The sequence below is a fragment of the Miniopterus schreibersii genome (assembly GCF_964146895.1).
Source record: "Miniopterus schreibersii genome assembly, chromosome: 1".
In the NCBI taxonomy this organism is placed as follows: Eukaryota; Metazoa; Chordata; class Mammalia; order Chiroptera; family Miniopteridae; genus Miniopterus; species Miniopterus schreibersii.
Window position 1 is genome coordinate 82,890,517 of NC_138101.1, and position 25,333 is coordinate 82,915,849.

Genomic DNA, 25,333 nt, shown 5'->3' on the forward strand with positions numbered 1-25,333 from the left:
CATGGTGCTGTCGTGCTGCACAACCCAGGTGGTTGCAGTCTACAGTTCACATTTTCTTAGGAGGAAAATGCAAACATTTAAGAAACTGTTTCCCTATGTTGATCCCCAGCCCAGATATCTGTGGTCTCATCATAAAAATATTAGGTGGTTGTTAGCTATTCTGTCACTTAAAATCTTATAACTCACTTTAATTACTTAATGATGAGAGTTAAACTTGTATATGTAGTTATGGCTTAACTGGAGGTAGTTAACTTGCTTTGCTTTTAAGAACAACAAAGAACACACAGTATAGATTTAAATGAGGTTTGTCAACAGGCATAAATGTAGGGATGCCAACAGCTACTTTAGTTTGTTAACAAACATTTCATGACCAATATAATGTGTCTGGCACTAATTCCAAACATATCCAGTAGTTCAATCAACTTTCCACTCCGAGGAACTCTTTGCACTGACAGCCCATGGACCAAGATATCAGGCTCCAGGGAAACAGCTGCACAGACAGCCTCCCTGATGCCACCTTCTGGGTGGTGATCTTCCACTGTGATACTTGGGCCATATGTGCATTTTGCATTGGAGATGATGGTGTCAGCATCCAGGGGTTTAATGGTAAACAGGTCGATGACGTGGATAGAAATATCTTGTTTGGAAAGATCAGCAGCAGCTGCTAAGACTTCATGCAGAGTAACTCTAGCTCCAATAAGTGACCTTGTCATTGACTCTCTGGCAACTCACGTTGGCCTGTCCAATCTCAAATCTTTTTTGTGGGGTGTAAATAATGTCAGTTTGGGTCGATTGGTCCAAATGTAGCTTATCCCCTTGGTATTGGTCACCAGGAACACAGCATACTCTGTCAGACTGCTTCACTTAGGTAAGAAATGGTGCAGTTGGGAACTGCTTGGAAAATGGCCAAATCCTCCAGGACCATCTGGTGGGGGCCATCTTCACCAACTGATAGCTCACAGTGGGACCCAATAAGGTTGATGTTGGTTTAGGAGATGGTTCCCATCTGGATCTAATCAAATGCTCAGGTCAAAAAGACAGTGAAGGTGCTAACAAAAGCAATGGTCCGACCATGGATGGAGCATCCCAGTGCCACATTCACTATGTTTACTCTGAATAAGACATTTGATGAAGCACTCAGGATGCTCCTTCTTGAATATCTCAAAGAAGGTGGAGTTCTTGGTGTCACCGTCCAGCACAATGACTGTATCATTTGCATGGCCTGGCTTAGCCAGAGCCAAACCACATGCTTTGAGAGTAGCTACCTTGTCACCCACGTTGTAAGCAGGTGGAAAAGCCATCTCTGTGTCCGTGATGTTGATTTGAGGCATGTCTTCAACAGGGAGTTTTGGTTCTAGCTGCCTGTTGGTCTCTATCTGGCTCTCAATTAGTTTGATAATTGCATATGCTCTTTCTGTTGGCATTGGCTTTCCATGCCAATTTTCTGCAACCTCAATGCTTGGAGTGCTCCGGCCCTTGAAGGTCTTGGCAATTACAACAGTGGGCTTGTTCTTCACTTGAGTGGCTTGCCCAGAACACCTCACACAGCACCTCGACGTCACAGCCATCTACCACTTAAGTATTCCACCCAAAAGGCTTTGTTTCTGATAGAAGTCTCAGCAGTTCTCAATGGACAAGATGCCACTGTGGCCCAGGCAGTTCATGTCAAAGCTGGCCATGAGATTATCCAGATTGTAGTGAGAACTGAAGGCCAATGCCTCGCAGATGGAGCCTTCCCAAGATTTGCCATCTCCCAAGAGGCAGAACACCAATAAGCTGGCATTGTCAAAGTACTTACCAGTATATGCCATCCCGAAAGCAGCTCCCAGTCCTGGTCCAAACTATCCCATTGCCACATCAACAAATGCTTGCAAAGTATGAATCAATCATTGTTCAGTTTCTCTGGGTCCTCCTGTTTATATTTCACGATGTGGAAGAACAGCATGGACATGATCTCAGCAGCACTGCTGCATGATGTGGGGTGGCCAGAGATCAAGGTGCACTTGGCTCTTAGGGGTGTGCAGGTGATTGGCCAGGTCCCACAGCACCTCCACAGTATCTGCCTCAGATTTGCCTTCTTTGGCCATGGTGGTGCTCACCTCAGCATTGGCCATAGCTGCTACCCCAACAGAGTCTGAGGAGAAAATGTCTACATGGGGATCTTTCCCCATTACAGATCCCTTTAATACCATGGAATCTGCTGAGTGATATGGCAGGGCTGCTTGCACTGGTGCCTAGACCTGCTGCAGAGCCAGTCTTTTACAAACTCTGTCACCTGGTAAAAGGACTGAAACAATATTCTGAAGTGCATGGGAAATAACTACTGAGTACACTTAACGGTGGTCTTTCAGGCTCCATTCTCAAAGGAACCAGCTTCCCTTCAGTCAGTGGGTTCCAGATATGAGAATTGACTCAGGTCTAGAAACTAGGCCAGTGACTGTGACTTTGTATTGGGGCAGCTGCCCTTAGTTTCCTGACCATCCACTCTTAATTTTTTATATAATTTATAAATTGATACCCTTATTGACTGCCTATCTATTTTGCCTCTAGGAACATTGAGTTCTGTTAACCATCATTATAGCTATGGATTGGGTCCCTGGATGCCACACCAATTTTGCAATAATTACACACATTTTGCTTCTGACAGTTACATTCTGTCCCTGGCATCTATTGTGTCTGGACCCTGCCATCCCTATTAAGGAGCCCAGTTCTGTAACAGTGCCTTCTCCAGTCAACCCTGGCATACAGAAGAACACCACCACTGAAATTCTCAGTAATCCTTACCCTCTTGATAGTGCATTCCTTATCACTTTGGTAAATGGTGTATTCTCTAGAACTTTGAACACAGCCAGCTGGTGAGTTTTTCATCCCTACATGCTGAAGTACATACCCACCGCTATGAGCTATTTGATATCTTTTTCCAGTCAGCCATGGCAGTTGTGGCATTTCCACTTCACTTAAGTGTGGGCTGTTGATTTCTCTACGCTTTCAAAAGCCATCCTTACACATGGGGTCCTTCTTGGGGTAATAAATCTTTATCCTGGGAGAGTGTTCCCATTATCTAATCCAAATCTAGTCAGTCTTCTTCACAATTGTACTAGTATGTTTGAGCTAAATTTTTCCCATTTGTGTACAAAAAAAAAAAAAAAGTACTATAATGGTCCCTGAATAAGGATGATCCCAGCTCATGTTCCAGAAAGAAGAAAAGCGAATGCAGCCTCGGCAGAGTTGCTTTCCAAAGATCTGCCATCTTGCAATAATGATATAATATTCTTGATCCAATCTTAAAATCAAGATTCAAAGCTATAAGGATTATTCCAAAATATGCTTTGCTTTTGCATATAAAATATGTCCCTGATTTGGCCTTACATTTAGTGTTTATGAATACTAGAGTAATGGTTTAATTAGTATATCTGCTAACTTAAATTGCAGGTTTTATTATAGAACATACTTTTCTGTGGAGGAAATGGGAAGTGAGGGAAGCAGTAAGCTCAAATGCTTCCAGATTTTGTAATAAAATGCTGATTCTTTTTATAGAGAATAACTTTGACTCCTTGATTTTTTAAAATGAATTGCTTCATTTATAAAAGTGAAAAGAAGAGTAGCAAATACTATCTATTGAGCACTTATGTGCACAGTTGTGCAGGTTGTGATTGCACAAGGGCGCCAACACACCTAACGGGGTGTGGTTCACATTGTAGACATCATTATTGACATATTTATTAAGAAAATTTTCCAGCAGATGGCAGTAAAGTGTCTTGCTCAAACAAAAATAGAATATTATAATTTCTACCAAATGGAAGTAAAGTGTCTTGAGGACTGTATACCTTTTTCTATGTACATAAAAGCATCATATAGACTAATGGTGGCACCGCTTACTAAGTTCCAAGACCTATGCTCACTCACCCTTGCTTAATCCTCAGGATCCAATGAAATGGGTGCTATTAGGAACTTGCCAAAAGCCACTGAGTCAGGTTGTAGTAGTTTTGAGATTCCAATGTGGGTCTGTAATTTTAGAGTCTGTCCTCTTTTGCACTAACCGATGATATTTCAGAAAACTATGGCCTGGGGATTTAAGGAGACTTGACCATAGAGAGCCTTGTTGCCCTAATGCTCAGCGCAGCCTGCCACCTGTTCTACTATGTGCTTACCACAGGGCTGGGTGCCATTAGGGACTGAAGAGCAGGGCACATATCACTCATCCCAGAGAAAGGTCATACTTGAGTTAGCAAAGAAAAAAATTGAGAATGATGACATTCTTTTTGGCATTTTAATTACATTTGTATGATTTAAACTACACATGCCACAGAAATTCAAAAAACAGAGAACCCAATATAGGTTATAATAGTTCTCAAAGAATTGAAATTTTTATATAAAAAATACATTAGTACCACCAGTAATGCATAATGTTTATATTTTAGTATAAATTTTAGCAAGATTGCATTGCCACAAGTTCTATATGCATGTGAAAAGCTTTTTTAAAATGTATATTTATATCAAATACCCTTGCAAAATGATATATTAGTATAATATTCTTGATACAATGCTGTAAAAGTGATAAGCCATAAATAGCACTCAGTTTAAAATCTCTATAGCAAATACTAGTCCATCATTAATAAAAAGCAAGCCATTTATAAATATTTTACATTAATCCCTAAATTATCATTGAGGATACCTTTTCCCTAAACCCACTATAATAAACAAAAAAGTGAAAACTCCATCTTCTGTGAAACAAACTGCTGTAACTTTTACTTTTTATTTTAAAGTAGCATGTATAGCATGAATACACCTTTCTAAAAGTTTTTCTATCTGTGCAAAGACTCAAAGATGAACTTGAAATTATATTAACTTGTAAATGACAATTATTATCTGGGTTGTGGGATTTGGAGTGCTGCTTTTGCCTCTTTATTTATCTTTTCATATATCCTAAATTAAAAAAACAAACGTATTGATTTTTACAAACAATAAAACTCACCATTCTTTGAAGCAATTATCACTGAATATGTATCTAATTTTATGGCCTACCAAGACCTCTTAAGAACAAAACATAAGTATTTGTTACTAAAAAAATAATTTTATAGACAAATCAAATTTTAAAAGTCCAAAGTCCCTTCAACAACTGGTAAAATGTAATAGTTACAGTTAAGGCTGTCATTTGATCTGTTTAATCTCTGAAACAGAATAGCTACAAATCAATATTTTCTAGGCAGTGAGTTTTGTGGTCAAATAAGCCAGAGTATACACAAGTCACATTTGCTAGCACCTAGTTTAATCAAAGGGTTGGCAATTTGAAAACACAACAGACAAATCCTTCATTCTTTCAAGGTCACTCTCTAAACTTGACATCTTGGATTGGAGATGGCCTCACCCAGGAATTTAAGGTCAGGGTTTATGAACGTAAGGAAAGGGCTGACAATTTGAAAGCACAACAGACAAATCCTTCATTCTTTCAAGGTTAGTTTTTAAACTTGACATCTTGGATGGGAGATGGCCTCACCCAGGAATTTAAGGTCAAGGTTTATGTTAAGCAGAACCTCAAATCAAGTTTAGAAACAAGCAAAGTTTTAATCCTTTCTTTAAGGGGGTAGTTTGAGAGGAAAATGTTAGAAAAAGAGGTCAACCTCCTATAAATATGAGGTTGTCATTTGTTTTTTATACTAAATGAAATATACCTCCTGTTTTGTGTTCAGATTCTTGTGCCTATTTTACTCCCTATGTGCAGGCAAATGTGTTTATATTAGAAAACTCCATGAGGGCAGGAAATGTAGTTTTTCTTTATCATAAATCATCTGGTATAAACTTCATTTATCTGAGAGAATGGGACCTGGTCTGCCCAATTGCTTGAATTTTGGCCCAAATGCGTAATCTGTCATTGACTGTCATTGCCCATTAAGCCATTAAGCACATATTAGCTTACACAGAATGGGACAGTTTACAAAATTGATACATGCATTGATTACTTTTAAGAAGCATCTTATTAGTAAGCTGAGCAAGTATTATCACCCTTGCTAATTAACAGCTATGACTAGAACCCAGATTTTCAACATCTCTTTCAGGCACCACTGATTGGCATCTATTTCCACAACAGGGGAACTGAATGAATGAGGGTCAACCAACAATGAGATTCAACCAATTCTATTCCTCAAGTCCTAACAATAAATTGTTCAGCTAAATGAGATAGCCTAATGATAGCTGAATTTTAAATAAACTGCAAAGGGAGGAGGACAGTGGGGACAGGGGTTGGTCTGCCCAGAGAACTGGAATTGTCAAAATTCAAACCATGGGTGAAAATACCAAAGAACACCATCAATGAGAGATACTATTTTTGCTCTAGCACAAATTAAAAAAGAAAAGGTCTTATAATAGACTTTTCAAAAAATAAAGTTTCGTGTGCTTTAAATGGTTTTTGGTCAGGAAATATGTCATAGTATAAATTTTCCAAATTGCATATGATCGAATTATAGCACCCATCCACATACTATCAAATATTTATTACTTTCTTAGTTTAATACTCTTTGATAAGCATAAAGTGATGTGTGAAGTGAAAACCTTGGAGAACAACATACAATGGCAGGAAAGACATAATAGGAAATTCACCATTCCCATGACATCAGAGGATGTTTTATAGTATATAGACCAGTTTATTCATGACTGACATGGTCATCTAAAAAAAAAAAGTTCTTACTGTAAAAAAGGTAAAAACTATCTTTCTTTTCTCAGATTCTTAAAAGGTTCATAAGACAAGCAGGCAGACAGGAAAGAGGAACAAGACTTACAAAATTGGGAATAAAAATTATATTTTCTTATGCAATATGTCAAAGAAATTACTGCAAGGAAAGAAAATAGGTCCAAGGAATATTAAAAAGTCAAACTGCAAGCATCCTTGGCTGATATATGGAAAAAGAAATGGGACAATCTTGGATATAATGATATTTTAAAAGATGCAAAATCTACACACTCTGAGGAAATAATGATAAATAGATTAAAAAAACACATACATACCAACAACCAAAGATTCCTAAATCTAATCACATATTCTTCAAGGTTAGAAACACACTAGATAGAAAAAATGAAAAAGACAATTCTAATGCTGTTTATTTAAATTTTATTGAAACCTCTTTTTACCCTATTTTAGCTCCCCAAGTGAATGAAGATGCATGTAAAGCCTGAGCCATATGGTATTCTTTTCAAATTATGGCTTAAATCTCTGAAAATGGGACTTTCTGTCCTAGCTTCACTTTCACTTGGGAAAGTAAAAAAGCAGGCATGTTAAATGGGTCATCAGTATTCCCTTGTCCTTCACTTGAGAAAGTGAAGCCAGGACAAGGGAATACTGATGACCCAGTTTACATGCCTGTTTCCTTGTTTATTCATGAGCAGAGCTAGACTAGGAAACCTTTCCATGAAAGTGGAAGGCATGTCTGCAGTAGCATAATGCTTAATGTTGACTTCTATCCTCTCCAGCCCTATGAAAGGTAAAAAATCTTTAGGTGGGGTAAGTAAGGAGCTTAGAAAACTTGGGATGAAAAAAGAGTTTCCTAAGTTCTTAAGGTTACCTATGTCCTGTTATTCATAGAATCTATGTGTTCAGTTAATGCATTTATGTCACCAGCATTAGAGTCTCTGTACTCCTGTCATCAGTTTCCTCTTTCAGCTATTTCCCTTCTATAACCTACTGTGGAACTTGGAAGGCCAGTTTTCCTTGCCTATGCCTATGAAGAATTGGCCAAAATAACTATGAATTTTTGAGTACCATCTTTCATCTGTATCTAGTTGGAGGTGTATGTGTATGTATGGTTTTTAATAGACAATAACAAATGCCTTAAAATTCTTTAATGTCTTTTTAAATCTACTGTTAGAGTAAATCCTGTGTAAATGACTATGACTAGCTTCTCATATATTCAAGCCACTAATTTTTAAAGTACTATACAAATTTAGAAAATATTATCTAAAGATATTTCACATGGAATAAATCTAGAATGGACTTAGTTCAAATATTTAACAACTGTTATTTATTTAACAACTGTTATTTATAAATACTTTGCTGCGAATTTGAGCATAAAACATAACTCTGCTCGGTTAGTAAGTGGTTGATAGCTGTCCGCTCTCTGCAAAAGTATATCTGAAGGCCCAGCAGGGCGTGGCTCAGTGGTTGAGTGTCAACCTAGGATTCGGGACATCGAGGTTCGATTCCCGGTAAGGGCACGTGCCTGGGTTGCAGGCCTGATCCCCACTCGGGGGCATGCAGGAGGCAGCCCATCAATGACGACTCTCTCATCATTGATGTTTCTATCTCTCTTCCTCTCTCTGAAATCAATAAAGGTTTTTTGTTTTTTTTTTAAAGTGTATCTGAATATCCAGGAGAATAATATCTGAAAAATAGAATGTTTTATTAGATACTGGTGAAAAGATTCAGCCCAGTAGGTACAAAAGATTAATATAAGGTGTTTTATCCGAAATAATTTTATGAATGAAACTTCTGAATAATAATGCTTTGTGCACAAGGATGGAGACTATCAAGAGAAAGAACACCAACTCACAAGACTGTGCTAGATAATTAACAAAACATTTAAGGGGTAGCAATTCAGTGACAAAGAATGGATATTTTCAAAGCAAGATACTTGGATTCAGTGGTAGTATTTTATTAAAATGAATTTGTTTTTATTTATTGTTTACTTTTTTAATCCTCACCCGAGGGCATGTTTTTACTGATTTGAGAGAGAGAAAAAGGAAGAGAGAGAGAGGGGGAAACATTGATCTAACCTGCAAGTTAGGTATGGGCCTTGACCAGAATCAAACCTGCCACCTTTTAGTGTATAGGACAATGCTCCTACCAACTGAGCCACACCAGCTCGGGTGAAAGCAACTATGCTTTTATCATGTTGTGTGATTGATGTTGCTTTAATGAACATAGCTAATAGATTTTGTTTCATCAGTTAGACAACACACTAATCAACTTCTGCATTCTGATTGTTTCAGAGGTTATTCTCAATGTATGTTTTAATCAGGCCTGGTTACCCATAAATACAAAAATTTCTGGGACCATACTTCATATTAAAGAATTATTTCATATGTGGTTTACAAATATTCCATCATATAAACCTAGGAAATTAATCTATTTTATTTCTAGGGCATCTACAGTACTATAAATTTATATTTATATATAAAACATTTTATGAAAGATTTAGTATAAAAGTATTAAATATATTGATTAATGTGGGATGCTTCATACACCATAGAAAAATTTTACATTCATATAAAAATATGTCAAATATAATTTGGCAGACATTCTAGAATATAATAAATGACTAAAAAAATCTAAAGTATAATTTCAAAATTTCCAAAACATTTGAAATAAGTAAGCCTCCTAAGGTGTTTTTTCCAGATAAAACCTAATGTTCGAGACTTGCTTTGTCCTTTGTTAGTTATCTTTATCCTCAGATACTTGACTTATAAACTCATAATTGAAAGTATACTAATATCTTCCACAATTTGTCAAGTTATAGTGGACAAAACAGCTGTATTTTCTTAATAGTGTGCTTTTATAGGTAGCCATAGTTAAACAGATATATACAAACATAAAAAGCTACCTTAAAGAATGTTTTTCCCCTAAAGACCACCTACTCTAGGCAAAATTGTCCTTCAACAGATCTCTTCAAAGTATTCATATCCTGAGGAAGTCACAACTGTTTCTCTCTCTATCTGAGTTAGTCACAAATTTTAAAGTGGCCCTCACCTTCCGAGGCTTTATAAATATGCCAGACACAAGATAGGTATTTTTTTAAATGTAAATGGCAAGAAGTATATATTTTTTAAAAACACCCAAACTTTAAAAATTGTGCTGCTATGTGGTAGGTGCTAACCACATACTTCTCATAAAGGAATCAAAATGAACTTCCAAAAAAAACCTGGAAATTTATTTTCTCAGCCCGTCAGCCACTGCTATCCCAATTTACCTCTATATGACCTTTAAGAATATAAGTGAATTAACCTTAATCTAGACCCATGTAGAATTTGGGTTATTGCACCCATTCTAAATCTTTCCCCTAACTACAAAATTAAAGGCATACTCAATGCCCTTAACAATGCCCAGAAGGCCATCTGGGACCCAGCAACTAAATACCTCTCCAGCTTCCTTTACGATTAATCTCTATCCCAGATTTTGTCAATAACCTCAAAGGGTACGCGCCAGGCCATTTCTTGCTTTGCCCTGCTGTTTCCTCTCCTAGGATTCCCTTCCGCCTTCCACGCACCTCCCCGCATTTCCTTGGCTAACTCCTGCTTATCGTTTAAGAGTCAGCTCAGGTGTTACTTCCTTTCAGAAACTTTCTCTGGGACACCCCTATTCCCCTATCCCAGGGTGAGTTAGGTACTTTTCTTCTTTCATTGTATTGTTAAACCCCATGCACTTGCCACATAATATTTTAATTATCAGTCTATATGTCTGTTGCACATAAATGTCATGAAGGCAGAAACTGCACCTTTACTCATTCATTTATTTCTCTAGTGCCTGGTGCCTAATAGATGCTCAATTAATGTTCAGCAAATGAATGAACATACTAAGGAGTAGGCAGGAAAAGGAAACTGAGATGTTACAAGGACAGAAGAAGAATCAGGAAAGCAAGGAATCAGCAAATCCAAGAGGTTTTAAGAAGCAACCAGAGAGAACTACAGAAGGTCCCTGGGTTTGACAGCAGGTCTGTGTGTGGCAAAGACAGAGCCAGTGCGGATGAGGAAATTTACTCTGCGTGACCACAGCTGACCAGGCAAGGAAGGCCGGGAAGGGGTTCACAGTGTGGGGATCGCCCTCATCCTTGGCGGTCGCTACTATTCCCTCTGACAGAAACACCCTTTCTTTGCCCGCCATTCCGACCTTTCTTCAAAGCCAGCTTTTTTCACTTGTACTTGCTCCACTGAGTTCCCCGGGAGCACCTCGGTGCACCCACTTATTCCTTCTTTCTAAGATGAGTTTATTAGGAAGTCTCGCACACTGATTTTCTAACTGTTTCTTCTGGTCTCCCCAGCTAAGTTATAAAGTTCCTTGCAGAAGAACTTTGTCTTATTCTTTTTTGTCTCTCTCAGAGCTTTAAGGGTACATGTAGGCATTTAACAAATACTTAAAACTGCAAAAGGAGTGGGCTAATAGAATGTTAATACACATCACAATAAAAGACAATTAAAGATTACACTAGTATATGTTTTTAAAGAATGGAGTGGTCTGCAGATATATCAGTTTTAAATATTTTTTTGGCCTGGAGAGTTTTCATCCCTCCTATGTCTGTCCCCAGCCACAGTAAACTAGTATTTTTTTACTTCCTGCCTGGCTTTCCCTCCTCTTTCTAGTGCTCTGGTACTTTTAGATTTAAGAAAACACAAAATTCTGCCTGAAGCAAATATTCCCAAAGGCATATTTATAAGAGTACATAATATGAGGTATGTATTTTATCTTGGCTATCCAACCTTCCACAAATCTCACTGATTTATTTTTATTTACTTTAGTGGCTGATTTTTAACTCTTAATTCAGGTTAGTGTTCATTTTTATAGCAAGTTCAATAAAACTAGAACCTCAGTAGTCTAAAAGATTAGACTAGAAAATGAAACATTCAGAAATAATGTCAACTACTCATTTTCAAGAGCTGATGACTGTCTATAGATGATCCACTCAGCTCCTTACTGCCCCCATCGCACTATAGCTGGTCAGTTTCTTACTTAGAACTGGGGGTGGGGTGGGGTGTAATTATTTTATTTGAGTGTTCCTTTGAAGGAGGAAGACAGAACATAGGTATTTGATGCACAGAATTGTATTCTGAGGTAACTTTAGCAATGGAAAACCTACTATCCTGTGGCTATGGTGCCTGAGGTTCAGCCAAACTGTTGGAGATCTGGAAAGAGTTCAGAGAAGTGAAGGCTGTTAGTAGCTTTCAGATGAGTACCTAAAAATAGACCTATTGAACTGTAGAGATTAGTTTACAAGTTATAATAACATACAGTTTTGCTCATTATTTGAAGAAGTATACAGATAGTAGTGCCTCTTTAATATAGTATTATAACTGACTATTGAAATAAATTTGACCTCCATTCCTTTTTATTAATTTTTAAATTAGTCTTAACTACTTTCATGTTTTATATCTTAAGAACAACTTCGTGTGTGTGTGTGTGTGTGTGTGTGTGTGTGTGTGTGTGCTGAATATGTGCCTGGGATTGACCTAACTCTCTTCATATAACATCTCATTTAACTTTACAATGACCCTATAAAGTCAGTATTCTTATTACCCCATTTTATGGGTAATCATACTAAGGTTTAGAGACATTAAGACTTTGATAACGATATTACAGCTTGTAAATATAAATCCAGGTACCCCAATTCCACAGCCTGAGCTCAGAGCCACTATGGGATACTACTTCCACAGACCCTATTTTCTTAAATCAAAACTCCTGAGCTCAATTTAACCAGCTCTTGATAGCTTAGGGTCACACCCTGGCCATCAGTGGCTGTGGGAAGGCAGTCATTCTCTCAGCCTTTGCTATCAGTAGTCAGTCCTGCTGGCTGCTGCCCACTGCTAGCAGCTTGACCTTCCTACCTTACTACTTTCAATCTGCAATAATCTAAGAAATACGACCACTTCATTTGTTAAAACTGTTCGTAAAGAGTCAATGAACTTCAAATGACTGTCTGAGGGCATCTCTGGTAAGTCCATGAACTTTGTGGAGAATATTTCAGTGGCTCTGAGACCTTTCTCCTTTTCTTTCCCTTTTTTAAGAATTTTATTGATTTTTAGAGAGAGAGGAAAGGAGAGGGAGAGAGAAACATCAATGTGTGAGAGTGAAACATCAGTTGGCTGCCTCCTGTACGCCCCCTACCAGGGATGGACCCTGAAACCCTGGCATGTGCCCTGACCAGAATCAAACCAGCAACCTTTCTGTGCATGGGATGATACTTGACCAACAGAGCTACACTGGCCAGGGCTCTCCTTTATAAGATCTTTGCAGTGTTCCCAGATGAGTGACGCTAACACACAGCAGGAAAATTACTAAAAGTTACTTATCAATATTACTAAAAGTTACTTATCAATACAAATTATGTATATTATGAGGTTTTTATGTGTTGACACACTATTTACTTCCCAAGAACACTAAAAAGAGGGTACAAAGATTGTGAAGAAAAGGAAGTGTGAATTATGTATGTGTGAATTTTATTCATCTATGTTACCATCCCTGTCAATACAACCAGTGAGAGTTAAGTAGGAGAACCCTCCCCCCATCTTATGGAAGAAAACATTGACCACCAGAAAAAACAATTGACTTCATTTTCATTTTCTTCACCCACTTGCAGGCTAAGAGCCCTTCTTACCTTACTGAACTGTCTGACCACATGCTTCAGGATATTGGGAGGAACATCATAGAGAAATGGCTCAAGGGCTGGTAAATAAATAGGCACATTTTTTTAAAGATCCTCTTTATGGCTTTTTTACTATATTGAAATACAAAGTAAAATACATACCAAAGTAAGCAATCAATGGAAGCTTGACAAAAATTCGTGTCTCATATTCCTGGAATTTGAAAATAAAATCAATTTCCTGGTCTAAGCTGCAGTTGCTTCATTTTTTAAAAAGAGTTGTCAGAAAAACTTCTTTCATTGGTTTTATCATAGAATAAATACCCTGCCAGTTGTCTTTATGCCAAATTTTAAAACATATAGTGTATTATTGAGCTCTTAAAATACCTTTGAGGAAATTAAAATTAGAAATCATAATGCTATAAACTAAAAATTAATATGTATTTTATTAGAGTAAAAATTTGTATATGTGAAACTGTGAGATAACTAGTCTCCTATTTCTTCCAATCAAAAAATGAGAAAATGCCTAGTTTAGTGTAGAAAGCCATTATCAGGCATTCCATGTTCTCTAAAAGGCCTCATGGCTTATAGGTATGTAGTCAGAAATATCCTACTGTGTGCATTATTCAGTGAGCATTTGCAGATGTGCTGCTATCATGGGTAGAAATTGCCCCACTCACAGATAGGAGCACAACAGAATCTCCTGAACTGTCGAGGAAAGCTCAACAATAGTGAGTGTATCATCCACAAGCAACAGAATAGGAACCCGCAGGTACCTTTCCCACCATCCCCCAGCACTCTGTATTTCATGGGGACACCATGTGGTGCTGCCCCCCTGCCAAAAGTGTGGCTGAAGAAGAACTCTGATGTGACTGGAGCACATCCCTGCAGCCAGCTCTAAGGCCAGGGCTGGTTGTGATTCTGTTTCCTTGTATTCAAGTCAGCTCCCTTCACTTTGGAAGGCTTCACAATTGGGTTTATCTACAGCTGTTTCCACTAGAAATCCACATCTGCTTGTTTGTACAGGGATGGGGAAAAATAATTTTAAGATTAAAATTTGTTTTCTGTTCACATATATTCTACAAGTAAATTCTTTCCAAAGATATGTCTATTCACTTTTGGAGGTTTATGAGAACTCCTTACCAAAAAAGTTCCAATAAGTTAGCTTTGAAAATATTAATACATATAAAATATATCATAAAATGTCAACCTACATATATAATTTATAAATACAATAATATACCAATAACACACAAAATATGTGTAAAACCACTAAGTGAAGAAAATATGAAAATCTTTTCTCAAGAAAAGAAAATAAAGTTAATTTTTACACATTTACATATCCCTTTAGGAAGAATGCTATTTTATGTAAATTTAAAATAACTTTCAACACAATTTTCTAACAAACAAAATTATAGAAAAATGGAAAAAAAAGCAAACTAAAGGGCCCCCTAAATGGAGTAACCATTGGTTAATGGTAAAGCACTTTCTTGAATAGAAGTCATCTTTCTACTCTTTTCTAGGATTATTTTACAGAGCATGAGGGGAAATAAAAACTCTGTCATGTTAGAATCCAATCTGGTGCTTTTTCAAAGTACTATCCTTTAAAAATACTATCCTTTTCACATTAAATTGCCTTGGCACCTTTGTGAAAAATCAATTGACCAAAAAGGAGTCTATTTCAGATTCTCAATTCAATTACACTGATATATAGGGTATCCCCCAAAATGTATACACACTTTGAATTATTATAAAGTCAGTATTTATTAACATACAGTTCATTTTTAAAATTTAAAAGAATCTACAGAAATGAATAATTTTTTTTGTCAATGCCTGTTTTTAAACTGATGACTCTTCTGGTCCAGGCACTACTGATAACGCGAAGCAATGGAATTGCAAACATCAGGAGTCATTTCATTCGGTATTTGTGCATCCTCAATTCATCAACTGTTGCCAGTTTTGTTATCAGCTGTATACACACTTTGAATAATTATAAAGTCAGTGTTTGTACTTCAACTCTGTTTTCAAATTTCCAGTAGCATTTTAGGATGAATTTCCTTTGTTCAAAGCTTAGTCTGACTGAAAAGAAAGAAATATCAATTGAGCTATCAGCTGTTAAAGTGTGTTTACATGTTTTTGGGACACCCTGTATATGTCTTTCAGTAAGTACCACACTATCTTTATTATTGTAACTTTGTAGTGAGTTTTGAAATTAGGCAATGAAAAATCTTTTTCAAGATTGTTTTGGATAGTCTGGTCCTTCACATTTCTATGTGAATTTTAGAGTTAGCTTTTCAATGGGGGTGGGGAATGGGGACAGGGAAGTCAGCTGGGATTTTTGATAGAGATTGTGTTGAATATATAGATCAACTTGGGGAGTATTGTCATCTAACAATAGTGAATATTCCAATCTATGAACATGGAATGTCTCTCCATTCACATTTCTTTAAATTTTTTCAGCAATGTTTTGTAGTTTTCAGTATAGAAGTCTTATATTTCTTTTGTTAAATTTATTCCTAAGTAGTATATTCTTTTTGATGCTATTATGTATAAAACTATTTTCTTAATTTTATATTTGAATTGATCATTATTAGCATATGAAAATAAAATTTTTATATTTTGATCTCATATCCTATAACTTTCTCTAACTCTTATTATTTCTAGTATTTGTGTGTGTATGTGTGTGTATTCCATAAGATTTGCTACATACAAGATCATGTCATATGATGGATTTAAAATTTGGTAGCCTTTAGGTAAATGTGCCTTATATTAGGTTATTTATGGCTGTGAGCAAAATAAAATAGTTTTTGCAACTTCATACTGTGATTGGAAAAAATTATATGAGGTTAACAAACCCTTTTATTTCTTTAAATCAGTAAGTCAAGTAATATCTTACTTTGAACTAATGAATAACAGATTATACATTTTGCTAATTGTCACTGCATTTAGTAGCTAGTGTTTACCCTTAGTCATACATAATATATGATGACGTCAGAGAAGGAGTCATGAGCTATCTATTTAGGGCAGCCTGAATTTGAGCCTGGTTTTCCTATGAACTATCATAACATCTACAGTTCTATATTCATTCATTTTTCTGTCATTTCTTAAAACTGACTCCTGTCCACACTGATCAAAGCTGTTGTAGCCTTGGCCGGTATGGCTCAGTTGGTTAAGCATCATCCTGTGCCCTGAAGGTTGCTGGTTTGATTCCTGGTCAGGCCACATGCTTGGGTTGTGGGCTTGATCCCAGGTAGGAGGCACACATGAAGCAGCAGATAGATGTTTCTCTCTCACATCGATGTTTCTCTCTCCCTCTCTCTCTCTCTTTTTCTCTCTCTAAAAATTAAAATAAAAAAGAATAGTAATTAACAAAATAAAATTATCAATACAAATACTTGATACCATTTCAAATGTTTTTCACAAAAAAATGAGAAATAATAAAAATTATTCATTATTGCTTTGCTTAATGGATGGTTTTTAACAAAAACTGTTTAAAATAAAAAAGTGTTTCTTATTTAAAAGTTAATTTTGTTCTGAAAGTATTCTGGCAGAAAGGGTAATAATTAAAGGGGACCTTAAAAATAAATTTTATGACTTTGGGTTAGGCAAAGTCTTCTTAGGTATGGCTCCAACTGCACAAGCAACAAGAGAAAAAAATATATAAATTAAATTTTATTAAAATTTAAAAGTGTTTTTGCTGCAAATGATACCATCAAGAAAGTAATAACAAAATCCACAGATTGGAGAAAAAATACTTGTAAACCATACATCTGATAAGTGCTTGTATCCAGAATATATGAAGAACCCTTACAACTCAAGAATAGCCTAATTTTTAAATGAGCAAATGGTCTGATTAGATCTTTCTTCAAAGAAGATATATGAATGGCCAATAAGAAAATGAAAAGATTTTCAACATATTTAACAATCAGGGAAATACAAATCAAAACCATAATGAGATACCAATTCAGACCAATTAGGAAGGCTATAATAAAAAAACAATGATAAGTGTTGGCAAGGATGTGGAAAATTGGAATCCACATACATTGCTGATGGGAATACAAAATGGTGCTCACATTGAAAATTTGGCGGTTCCTCAAAATGTTAGTTGTCATATGAGCTAGCAATTACACTACTAAGTATCTACTCAAGAGAAATAAAAACAGTCCACACAAAAACTTGTACAATAATGTTCATAACAGCATTATTCATAATAGTCAAAGAGTAAAAACAACCCAAATGTTCATCAATTTGGTAAATTGCTGGTGTGGCTCAGTGGTTGAGTGTGGACCTAGGATTCAGGCGATCGGGGTTTGATTCCCAGTCAGGGCACATGCCTGGGTTGTGGGCTTGATCCCCTGTTGGGGGTGTGCAGGAGGCAGCCGATCAATGACTCTCTCGTCATTGATGTTTCTATCTCTCTACCCCTCTCCTTTCCTCTCTCTGAAATCAGTAAAGATTTATTTTTTTTAAAAATTGGTAAATGGCTAAACAAAATGTAGTATATCAATACAATAGAATATTATTTTGCAATAAAAAGGAACTAAATATTGATATATGCTATACAAGAATGAGCCTTGAAACTTATGCTAAGTGAAAGAAGCCAGGCACAAAATGCCATATATATAATATGATTCTATTTAAATTAAATGTCCAGGAGAGACAAATACAGAAAGACAGAAAGTAAATTAATGGTTGCCTGGGGCTAGGTAGGGAAGATATGGAGTGATGGGGTGATGAAAATGTTATAAAATTAGATTGTGGTGTGGTTGTCAATTCTGAATATACTAAGAGCTAAAGAACTGTGCACTTTAAATGGTTAAATTATATGGTATATAAACTATATTTCAATAAAGCTGCTAAAAAATTAAAGGGCCAACCATCATGATAAGAACACAATAAATCAAATAATTATCTTAGTAATCATTTTATAACTAAGGTGATAGAATGAACTTATTCAAATACCAAAATTAACATAGAACATTTTAATAGGATGCCTCTAAATAAAAACAAATGAAAATGCAATTGCCTGAATATTTTAAAAATATGTGTAGGGCCTGGCCAGGTGTGGCTCAGCAGTTGAGTGTCGACCTGGGATCCAGGCGATCAGGGTTCGATTCCTGGTCAGGGCAGATGCCCGGGTTGCGGCCTCTATCAATGACTCTCTCATCATTGATGTTTCTATCTCCCTCTCCTTTCCTCTCTCTGAAATCAATAAAGATACATTAAAAAATAAAAATAAAACAAACAAACCAAAAATATGTGTAGGTAAGCTTATTAAATAAAAGATGCTTTTTCAGTTTTTAACCAGGTATTTGAAATAACATAGGCACGGGCATGTAGTAAGGCTATCTGAAAACATGCAAGAAATTTCAAGGGGCTGCTCATTGGTTCTCTTGGACCGGAACCGATTAGAGAATGCTTACAGAAGTTGACAAGCCTTTGGCACAAAATAAACTTCAATATGGCCTTATAATTTGAAAGCTGCCGCAGAGTAACAAATGAGAAATATCATTAGTCCTGAAGCTCCTGCATTTTCCCTACTGAGATAGTGTCAAGTCAGACAGACTTGGACTCTCATCCAACAACTGACAGAATCCAAGAGACCTTGAGGTAGGAAAAAAGGATGATCCAGTCCCTACATGAAGAAAATATTTGGATGGACTTAAAGCCTTGGAAGATTGCTAACAGGACAATGACAGACAGAACTGAATTTAATACCCAGTGTATTTCCCGAAAGTAAATATTGTATCAAATGTAGGCCGGAAGAGCCTTAACTTCTATTAGTAAACCTAAATATTTTACTAAAACCACCTTTGTTAAAATAAAACACAATAAAAGTTATCTTACTTTTACTCCAGTGATATTTATACATCATAATATCATAATAATTCATTAAAAACCAAGTTATATAAACTTGGTAGTTTATAAAAAGTATACAGGATGGGGAAAAGTAGGTTTACAGTTGTGAGTATATGAAACACAGAATTTATTCTTGTATTATTATTTATTAATTATTGTATTATTTATTTATATTACAACTGTAAACTTACTTTCACCCACCCCTGTATAATGCTACCTAATAGACTATTTGCAAGGGTTCTCAGCTATAATTACTATTGACTCCACTATGAATTATTCATGCTCTAGCTCACACATTCCTTTATTTCCAAAACTTACAGGAAAATGAAACTGTTAAGTGCAGGAATCTGAAAGTGATAGAGACTTTTTTGGGGATATTAATAATGTATCTGTGGAAAATCTAAAAGTTGAACATAATTATAGTACAGCCAGGGCAGCACAGCTTATGCCTGTAGAGACCCTGCAGAGGCCAGAGTCACTGGATCGCTAGAGGGGAGGGGCAGGAGGACGGGCTGTGGGAAGAGGGAGGAGGAGCGAAGAGTTTGGGGTACGGGGAGGGAAGAGGGGGAAAGAAAGGACAATAATGATAATGGGATAAAGAAATGCGAGGTCAAAGAAGAAATACATATATAGGTTAAAATTACATATATATATATAAGTACGCTGTCCTGGACAGCTCAAAACTGAAAATAGAATTGTGGTTTCTCAACCAGAAAGTAAAAGAATCACAGAATTTGTTAAACGGGAAAAGGCATTAGCACATTTACAATCTTATTCTTCCTACCATGCATTGCTAAAATTACAAATTGAGTCAAAATCCAACAAATCTTCACGAAACACTAAAAATTAACCACTTATTTTACTTGAAGATCCTCAGAGCTTTCTGGTGACATGTACAAAGAAAGCAGCACTGGCAGAATGTTTGTGACCGCGACAGCCAGTGCATGCTCTGGAGTGTGTCTCCCAATCTGTGCCAAGGCCCAGGCAGTAGCAGCCTTAATATGGTCTTCTGGTTCTTCTGACAAGCAGACTGACATCTGGGGTGCACCCTGCAGCGTTGATCAAAAGAGCAAGTGTTATGAATCTAGAGCAGGATTAGAGCCTTGCGTGTCTCTCAGACATTAGAAGAAATCATTTTGGCCTTGATCCTTTTTTCCTAGATGGTTCAATAAGTGAGCACAGCACAGGGGCTGTCATTTTTCAAGTCAATAAAATGACTAGAACTAATTTACCTTAATTATCTGTTACAATCCAACTAAACTATCTCTGCTAGCATTTACTCCCCAAATAGAGGCATTTAACCAAACAACAGATGTCAAGATTAGTATATAGGAAAAACCAGATTCCACTGTGACAAATTTAAAATGTTTAGATTTGAAAACCTTTTATTTTCCTTTGTAAAAAAAGTTAATTTAGAATCCTTTAAAATTGCATTTTTCACTAAGTATAATAGATCTGACAACAAAATACTATAGATTTGAAATCCAATGAATAATGTGAGCCAGAATTCTATTTAAGTAACTTTTAGATGAAATATATTCACTAAAACCTTTCCTGAACTAGTGGATAAATTCCCATTAATTTTGGTAAACTTTTAAATGATCATTTTGCCCATTTTAACATGACTGAATGTCAAAGTAGAAGTGATTATTTTTGTTACACAGATAGCACATGATTATATTTTGCACTTTAGGATTCAGTTTTATCTAAATAAAACAGAGTTAACTCAAGGGCCTCAAATACATCTGTTTCTATATCTAAGGCAGCATCAAATAGCCAAATCACATTATAATTACAGATTCTGTATAGGAGTAATTTTATTACGAATTTGAGACTATAATAATTATCACCTTAATTTAGTACCACTATGGCCAATGTCACATTGTCATGTACCATAGCAAAGTTCAAGTGATCATATACACTTTTTCCCCTGTGCCTTTACATTTGATTATTAAGATCAATTTCTTGAAGAGAGCTGCCATATTTCTTCATTGGCTTCTTTTTTCCAACTAAAACTGTTTGTCTGGCAATACAAAAGGTCAGACCTGTCTTCCCAATGAGGCAACTTAACAGAAAGTCTGTACTCTGGGACGTATCAAAACTGCAGAAGCTGGAGGGAGCGAAGTCAGCCCCCCACCACCCCACCCTCCTAACACTGACTCACTGGCCTCAGATGTTATGAATAGTAAATGAGATAAGAAACATGCATGTGCTTGGAAAATTATAAAGTATTATTTAAATGTGAAGTGCTGCTATTAGTCCTTATGGTGCTATGTGGGAAAAAGAATGACACAGAACTGTGCATTTGCCTCAAACTGCTAGTTTCAGTTAGTTGACCTTCAACTAACTGAGAGACAAGTAGGTGGGAGAGGCCAGCAGCCACTCTGCCCTCGACCAAAGGAGGGGAGCGCCTCCTGGTTAGTTTAGGGAGGAAATAGAGAAAGCAAAAGCAGTTGCTGCTGCTTTCATCATTCTTCCTATGTGTAAGCTTTCTGATGATCCACAACGGCACCAAGAATCAAAAATCCCAGTAATATCCCCACAGTGACCCTTCAGAAAGCGGCACTACTGTTCTAGTCACTATCATAGTCTTTGGTAATAGGAGAACAAAAGGAAAAGCGTAGGATAAAAAGCGAGTAAAGCAAAGAATTATCAAGGAATAGGTAGAAAATAAAGATCTGAGGCTCTCTTTTATTCTGAGGATTAGCAAGGGATAAAAAAAATCCACACTTCTGTTTAACATACAGCAGCAGGTTTTCTATGCTGATAAGAAACCCACACATTAGAGGGTCACTGGAGACACTGTAAGCACACAGCCTCTGAAGCATTGCTCAGATCAATATTTATGCACTCAATCAATATTTTTGAGCACCTACTATGTGTCAGGGCTACACTGTATGGTGGGTTAATACCAAGTTGTAAATTGAGATGAGGCCAAATTCCTAAAGCAAAGACATAGCATCGCTCTCTGGCATGTGCTCTGAATTGCCTTCATCTAAAAAGAGAAATTAATTCATGAAAGCAGAAGGAAAGTGGATAAAAAGGGATGTCCTAGCTATTGTCATCTCCTACCCAAATGACAAGAAAGGGGAGGGTGACTACTGCACATGTAATTACACTAGTTGTCTTTAATCACAGTGTGCTTCACGTGTTTGTAAATGTACACAGTCAACCCTTCAGGATGCAAACACACTGAGTATTTCAAAACAGGTAATACTAATACTCAGAGGTATCGATGTTTTGTAGATATTAAGTACTGAGTAAAGCTTTAAAACTGCCTACAAAGTAAACCTTACTTCAAGCATTGCTTTCGGAAACTTACTAATAAGCCTTGAAAACAAGCTGAAAAATTCTTCAGGTTCCTTTCACTCTGGTCAGTCATATTTGATAACCTGTGGGAGAGTATTACTGTGGTTCTGTCTTAGAATATCTCACTGCAGTAACCAGAAGAAAATCAAGAACAAACCTTGCTAACGATCACCGCCATTGCCAGGTTCCCAGAATGAGCTGCCACATAGCCCAGCATCATGATGCCAGGCAGCCTTATGTTTCCTTTGCAGGACCCAATGCAGTCAATCACGGCGGCAACGCCTCCTGCGTTAACGATCAACTGCGAAAGCTGAGGGGAAGGAAGGAGAGCTAGGTGGCTGTGACTGGACAGGACAGGATGATCTGTAAACATTACTATTGTCAAACATTTTTACTTAGACCTAAAAACACCTGGTAAAATTTGAAAAAGTATGATTTAGTGAAATTACTATACTTATTGAAATATGCAAGTACAATAATTCTATTTTGAATGTACAAATATACTCACTGTGCAGAGTTTACTCTGTGCTTCATTTTTCATGCATCAGTGGCACAACTTTTATCTCTATCCTAATGGATGTCAAAACTCCCACCTAGACACTAAGCCTAGGGCTAGTTCATAACTAGCTAACTACTGAAAGCCCCAAGCACAATGTGTGAGCATGAAGCAGATTACTCATTGAATGCTGAACGACAATGTCAGACTTGAAATATCCTAGCCTAATTATTCCCCTTTGCAAACAGTGATTACTAGCTGATTACATTTCAATTATAAAAAAATTTCAAGCAAATAAAGATGTTAGGTGAAATAAAGAATGAGGACTTTCACTTTAGTGAAATGAAACTGATTAGTCAAAATATACACAGAAAAAGATACAACTGCAGAAGGCACCCAGGCTTGCTTCATTTCTATGCCTTTGGCATCTAAGAACTCAGGGCAGGAACCACCACAAAAGGGCAGCTCCTAAAGGAGTCACACTAGGCTGGGGCCTGCTGGTCTCTCCCACCTGGAACTGTACAGCTCTCACTACTGCCAGATCACCTAAATGACAAGAATGGAAAGTCTATGGTCCCCACGATCTAGAAATGGAAAGCAGGAAATGATTAAAAACTGAGATTTCTGTTTCAAACTATATAACCCAGTGGGGTTCTCAACAAGGGGTACTTTTGTCCCCTGGGAAACATTTGGCAACATATGGAGACACTTTGAATAGTCATGATGTGGAAAGGGATGCTACTGACAGGGGCCACGGATGCTGCTAAATATCCATCCTACAGTGTATAGGACAGCCCCCTACAACAAAGAATTATCTAACCCAAAATGTCCATAGTGCTCGGGATGAGAAACCCTGACCTAACCAAATCATGTGGCACAGCACCTGGGTCTTGTATACAAATTGCTATTTTACTTTACAACAAAAACTGACTGATACTATTATACTTAAAAAGCTTCCTTTTTTTTTTTTTCTCTTCAAACCTCAGGTGTATGCTTTGCTATCTCTCTAAATAAAGTAGAAGCATTTTTTTTCACGTATTCATCTCTGTCGTTAAGGCTGGTAAGTACAACTGGAAAAATCTCTGCTTCAACCACCATTTCTGCCAGATCCACAGAATGTTTTGCAATCCTACTGAGAGCTGAAAGGATCTGACGCTGTCAAGCAAAAACTAAAATAAAACATTACATAGAGTCCACTGCAGAGATCAGATAGAATTTAAGGAGCTTTATACAATCAAATTCCCTTATAAAAAGAAAAAACAATTACATATGTAACATAACCTAAGATTTCTGAATCTCAAGACATTCATTCATATCTTAGTCTTATACCTAAATACTCAATTTCTTAAATTCCCTAATTTCCAAATTGAACACCTTAGTTTTCTATGGACTATTTAAATCTTTATCACAGATGATCAAAGAATATGACCTTTAGATAAATACTATTTCTTAATTATTTAATGCTTAAGTTGTTTATTTACAATACATGTTGTAATAAGTATAAAAGCAATCAGGCAGAACTAACATCTTATGTTTGACATGAGGCTGATAACATTTCAAAAAACTTTCCATTGCTTAGTTAACATTAACAATATTTAAACCTTATGGGATATAACTATTAGCATATAAAAGTATAATTGATGACTATTAACTGAAAATCAGATTGTAGAAAGCTATAAAAAAAAGACAAACATAAATATGACAATTTTCATAAAAAATTTAAATATAATAGTGGTGAGCTAGAAAACCTTTAGGTGCCTTCCCACCTTGAGATTCAATCATTATGTGATTCCTTATTTTAGTGATTAATGTTAATACGGATGCTACTTCTAATTTTTAACATTGAACATGTTTTTCCCAGTGATGTCTTTATTATCTAATCCTTACAGCACAATTTTCACATATTAAAAGACCAAATACATAATATAGTCACATCTGTTTTCAATAATAATTTATAAATTATCTTTGAAAATATATTAATCTATACGCATTTCCATTTTCTTAGATTAACAGAAGTCTGTTTTTTAACTTATTTTTAAATACCTTCAAGTGGGCATCAGGGTTCAGAATCATCTGGGCTAAGTGAGCAATAGCTCCTGCATCCACTACCGTCTGTGCTAACACGAGAATGCTTTGAAATATCACTGAGGTCGGAAGCAGCAATCCTTTTCAAAGCAATCTCTGGCTCCTGGATACAGAATACTAAAAGAGGAACTGCTCCCGCATCCACCACAGCTTGTGACAGTTCTGTGGGTCCAAGAAAAGTAATTAAGTGAGTATGGGTGACTGACCCTTGTGCAAGCCATTTTTCACCCTGACAGATACAGCAAAG

At 36.5% G+C, this 25,333-nt stretch overlaps 1 protein-coding gene and 1 pseudogene across 2 annotated transcripts in view; both read right to left on the reverse strand.

Annotated features, from left to right (window-relative positions):
* Positions 1–344: 344 nt before the first annotated feature.
* LOC308567168 (transketolase-like protein 1 pseudogene) lies at positions 345–1,951 on the reverse strand (annotated as a pseudogene). The gene has a single exon. The product of its transcript is annotated as a transketolase-like protein 1 pseudogene (transcript).
* Positions 1,952–1,955: 4 nt separating this feature from the next.
* The window catches only part of SPAG6 (sperm associated antigen 6), a gene marked incomplete at its 3' end in the record, with an annotated part of 62,942 nt that continues 39,564 nt past the window's right edge, over positions 1,956–25,333 (reverse strand). The window contains 10 exon segments of the mRNA XM_081158577.1: positions 1,956–2,134; positions 8,348–8,372; positions 13,353–13,433; positions 13,436–13,472; positions 20,051–20,052; positions 20,054–20,245; positions 22,663–22,815; positions 23,983–24,156; positions 25,045–25,126; positions 25,128–25,248. Of these exon segments, the coding sequence (XP_081014703.1) occupies positions 1,956–2,134; positions 8,348–8,372; positions 13,353–13,433; positions 13,436–13,472; positions 20,051–20,052; positions 20,054–20,245; positions 22,663–22,815; positions 23,983–24,156; positions 25,045–25,126; positions 25,128–25,248 (1,046 nt within the window).